Source organism: Amblyomma americanum, unplaced genomic scaffold, assembly GCF_052857255.1.
Source record: "Amblyomma americanum isolate KBUSLIRL-KWMA unplaced genomic scaffold, ASM5285725v1 scaffold_410, whole genome shotgun sequence".
NCBI classification, from domain to species: domain Eukaryota; kingdom Metazoa; phylum Arthropoda; class Arachnida; order Ixodida; family Ixodidae; genus Amblyomma; species Amblyomma americanum.
Window position 1 is genome coordinate 1,144 of NW_027526881.1, and position 5,224 is coordinate 6,367.

At 45.1% G+C, this 5,224-nt stretch overlaps 1 protein-coding gene across 1 annotated transcript; it reads left to right on the top strand.

Moving 5' to 3' along the window:
- Nucleotides 1–2,440: 2,440 nt before the first annotated feature.
- On the top strand, nucleotides 2,441–4,972 carry LOC144112556 (uncharacterized; the record flags this gene model as incomplete). Its single annotated transcript, XM_077645368.1, has 3 exons — nucleotides 2,441–2,539; nucleotides 3,292–3,385; nucleotides 4,646–4,972. Coding segments are annotated over exons 1-3 (520 nt in total), but the record flags the coding sequence as incomplete, so codon positions are not given.
- Between the last annotated feature and the right edge of the window lie 252 nt (nucleotides 4,973–5,224).

The window sequence follows — 5,224 nt, forward strand, 5'->3', positions numbered from 1 at the left end:
ACCGCCGTTGACGCGGAAGGAGAACGCGCGCGCGCGCTCCCAGTTCGGCCCGCGCCAGTGGTAACCGTCAAGCCTTCATATTTTACCTCTTACGCTTTACACAAAGACCGCGTAGTCAGCCCCTTTGCCATGGGAGAAATCTGAAATATCGGATTAGCGATTGCGCTCTCTACTTTAGCCCGACTGTGTATGGTCGAACGTATGCTTCGAGCACAGACGTCAACACGTTCTGCCTTTATATTTGGCTAAAAAGCATGGCTATCAGCCTACATAGTTCGTCTTCAGGCAGGTTCTTTATGAGTCTAGAATGATATGCGACATGTAATACTTGGATGGCAAGTTTCAAAGAGTAAAATATTCTGCAGCGTACATATAGGTCCTGAAATTTCAAGCGAAGCTGCTTTAATTTTGCACAACGACGGCGTTAGCAAGATTCGTGGTGCTCCCCTGGAAAACGCATCATGCCATTCCCGATAGGAACGGGTATAGACGGAACCCAACCCTGGCCGCAGGGTCAGAGCACGTTACACGCACGCGACGTCCAAGATCGCCTCTTGGAACAGCATTTTGAAGTTTGACGCAAAAATTAAGTCAGTTGTTGACAGTAACTGCAAGCATGAACTGCCAGCAAAGCAAAATTAGTTAGGAACTGCGTTCTGTCAATAAAATAGGCCTTTACGAGCGATCAGACTTATCGGAGAGGCGATGAATATAAAAACTTCGCATTATTCCCCTGCATCTCTGTAGCCTCGTCATCGCTTTCGACAAAACTCCCGAGGGCACGAACTTTCCTCACGTAATTCAGGAAACAAAGTAGCGCTCCAAAAAGAAGTTTTAAGCAAGGCTAACGGAGCTCCACTAAAACTCACAGTAATGCGCGTTATACCAGCTTGCTTAGCTTACAATGTAAGTAAATAAAAATTAACATTTGCGATGCTTACATCTTAATAAAAGTCTCCGAATTTGAGAATAAAGGGCACATTAAACTGCATAATCTGAGATCTTTCGCGAAGATATTTAAAACATTTTTTAGGCAGCTTCAGGACACGCCACAGGTTCAATATATGTGGGAAAAAAATGGCGCTCATTATGGTAGCTGAAGTCAACCACTGGACATACATACGCTTTGAAATTGCAATACTCATTACGCGTCAATATCTGTGAATGATGACGAGGAAGCTTGCGTCCAAGTCGAAGATTGTTTATTGGGCGAACTCGTGTCCTCAAACAAGCGGCGCAGCGATAAAACAAAATTTAAATGTGACAAGGAACTTGAAACATTAGACGCCTAATGCGCTTATCAAAATTTTGAAGATGAAGAGAGACTTATGCGCGGCTACTGTCATTCCAGAGAAATCTGGTGGCCTCTCGTTTTACAACAAAAGCGGAAAGGCCGCGTGAAATTGGCTTCGAGCACGGAACAATGCATTACAATTGTTCTTGACAGTTGCCCGCACATTAGATATCATCAATATTTTGAACTATCGATACAGGCCTCTCGTCCGAGAAAGTTGTGATGTATATGAGGGTGAAAATGAGTACATTCAGGACGTGCGAAAAGCGATATTGGCGTAATTAAGTACTATATACATCTGCCAGCAATCAGTTTATTTGACAGTTCAACGTTGGTGTACATCAGTCTGACTTTCAACTTTGCAAGTATCGGCTCAAGCTACCAGCTGCATCGCTCTCAGATTTACGGCTCACGCGTCGTAGAGAATATTTTCCTCGATACAGTACATTTTCAAGGGACGAGCGGAACAATTTCGTTCTCCAAGATTTCATTCTTTTACCCTTAGCATTAACTTGTCATTTAATCACGGACCATGAGACAAACGCGAGGAAGTGATCAGAGTATTTCCTTCAGGATTTAATACCACAAATGCTCGACATAGTTATGAGAAATGGGAGAGTGATTCCTCATTTTAAATGTTTTCATCGAGCAAAGTTTGTGACGAAGAATCTGTGCACAAGAGGACTGCGTTGAAGATACGCAGCTTAAGCATCTGCATTTTGCTTTCTTTGATTTCGGTGCTGCACTCACATGAACCAGCGGGCTACAGCGCGAAAGCAGGCAAAAACCACCCGCCGCCGCAGATGCAGGCGTGGAGTCAACGGTTAGGGAGCCTACATGTCGCGCCCCCTCCCGGCTTAGGGTGGTGACTTCCTTTGACACAGCACATGCCGCCTCCCGCTAAGACCCATGTTGCCAGCGCGTGTGTTGTCATGGTTACGGGAAGACGCCGCGCCATCTTGTTCCCCGCCGTGCATAGGCGCGCATTAGCTGCTGCAGCAGTTGCGTCTTCATCGCCGTTCATCGTTGAGTGGGACAGTCATATGTTGTCGGTTGTTGCACTAAGTGCGCCAGGAAGCTTACGCAGCAGCAATGCCCGGGTGTTGCGTTCCGCAGTGCTCGAACCACTGCAGGAAGGGCACACGGATGTTTCGTTTCCCGGCTGACTCCAACCGAAGAAAACGTTGGCTGGCACAAGTAAAGCGAGACTGCTGGGAACCCACTGCTGCTTCTCGCATATGTTCTGTGAGTACCGTACCTTTTTCTCTTTTGTTACCTGCTCGCTTGTTATGTTTGGTGTACTGTGCTTCACGTTTACGATAATTAAACCACGGCCGCCTCGAACGGCGTGCGCGGCGTGGGTTTGATAACAGGCTACGCATTGCGGGCGTGGGTGCAATCTTCTCGTTAGTTTTTAGATGCGCTGGCGGCGTGTCTCGAGCACCAAGGGCGAGAAGCAACGGTTCGCATTCGCCCTCGCTGACTGTAATTCTCACGCGAGTGCACTCACGATATATTGGCGCCCGCTTCCTTGTTTGCGCTGTAATACATGCGCCAAGACTCATGTCAGAGAACATGACTGAGGTAGTGAAAATAAATTTCTACATCTCTCTGACATTGTACGCGTTCGCTGTTTCGTGAGCGCTGTGGTCGGAGGAACTTATTTTCAGTCAGGTCTGGTTATCTAGGCACCGTTCTGCTGTACGACGCTATTCGGTAGAAAAAGATTGGAAACCCAAGATCAGACTAAAAGAACACATTTTGTATATGCCCGGTTACTGGCATGCATATGAAGCCTTTAGGAAGCCCTTATCCAGTTTTTTTAGCTTGGCACTATAGCCTGGTAAAAGACAGCATGTGAAAACATTACAGCAGGTAGAAACAGCTCTGTAGTTGTAACGCTAGTCATGTTCCGGTTTGCAGCATTTGTCACAGTTATGTGCAGGTATGAATATACTTCTTGATGCTTATGAAGTACTTGCTGCCATTCATTTCAGGCACATTTTGAAGAAACAAGTTTCGAGCAAAACAGACAGGATGGCTTAAAGAAGCTAAGGCCAGATGCGGTTCCCACACTTTTTACTTATCGAGGTAAGCTTCTAATTTTGATCCATCTCTTAAATGCAACTCTGCCTCATTCATATGAAATGTTTGCAAAGAAATTTGTCTACACGTATACGGTAGTGCTGTGGTTGCTTTGTGCAAGCTCAAAAATGTGCGCTCATCTGCTTTTAGAAGGCTGCAAAGAAAGGTTCATCACCATCAGCATTTCAAGGTCCATAGCAGGACGAAGCCTATCCTACTGACTTCCCTTTAACCGGTTCCTGTGCCATCTGTGGCCACATTATCCACACAAACTTCTTGGTCTATTGATATGGCTTTTATATCCAAGCATTCCTACAGCGCATGTTTGCATCAGCATCTAGATCCCTAGCTAGAAATTTGTTGGGATCCATGCAATTAATTTCTTGTAAAACTAAATCGCGGGCATAAAAAAATATGTATATTGCACGTTATTGTAGGATCATGCATTCGAACAGCACCTTCAAACATAAAATCACCTTAAGCCGTGTTTTAACGGCTTCTGCATTACCTCTGGCTCATTTTTCACTGTAGATTGAAAAAAAAATGAATGAATGACAATTGAAATCTTCCGTGTAAGCCATAAAGGTATAAAGTATGGCATTAAACAAAACTTTTGCCACCTAACTCTCTGCCTACCCCTACTATATTTGCTTTTCTTGAACACCCACTGCTTCCCTAAGGGACTACTGTTTATCTTCTCTACACATTGAATGCACTCATATATATGATACTAAGATCCAAAACGTAACACACAGATATAGCCTTGTATTCAAAGAGCACAAGGCCACCTATAGTGTGTTTATACTTTGTATAGCATCGTTTTTTCTTTATAATTCACCCGACGCCTGCGAGAAAGGGGGCGTCTAGAATCAAACAAATATCCTAAAGCAGACTGCATACTGTGCTGTCTCATTTGTTCTATGTCACCTGGCACAGAAGCTAAAATGGCAAAATTCAGGACGATTAGTAATTCTAGTTGCATCAATGGTACCTCAGCTGCTAACACAACCTGCTGTTGAGCACAATTTTGCACGACTGAATCATTGCCAGTTGTAGCATGCTTTCCGACGCTGTTAAATATGCACTGGCGGTAAGAAATCTAAAGCCCCCCAGTACAGCTTTGGGATCTTAAAACCCAACTGATATTACTACTCCTGAAGTTTATTTGGAAGTTTTATGCAGGTACTAGGTTGCTCTTCTGTAAATGCAGAATTTCTGCAGTTCTTGAGTGTAGTGCTACCCTATTGACTGAATTTTTTATTTCAGCCATCCCGAAACACCGGAAGCCTTTGAAGAAGCGGTCTTGCTTTCGTCCGGCCACGCCAACGCAAAGCCCAGTACTTGACCCCACCGGAAATGAACCATGTGGTAGTGCTGCTCTAGAGCCTGTCTTCGCATCAACAGCCGAACAAACACAAGACTCGGCTGTGAGTGACAGCATGAGTTCCCAGGACACTGTCAGTCCACTACAATGTGCTCAGGTACCAGGGTATGATCTACCTTTAACAACCACCTTGCTGCCGCCCAAAGCTGTCGACACTGTTATCTATGCAGACAGCGTTGCCCATTCCTTTCTGAGAACAGATAAAGCCAGTGGGGAAGATTCCACTGATGCAAGTCGACTTCCTCTGCCCGCAGCTTCACCCATGGAGGCCGAATCCTTAAGCGCTGAAAGGTCACAGCATAGTAATGAGCGATCAAGTAAAGAAATACCTCAAGCTGCATTCACACTTGGTTCAAGTACGGCTTCAACTGACTTGTCTCTTCAAAGACAGAATGCTGAGCTGAGAAAGAGAAATAAGGACTTGGCCCAAAAGTACAGAAACCTACAGAGGCTTCACGAGC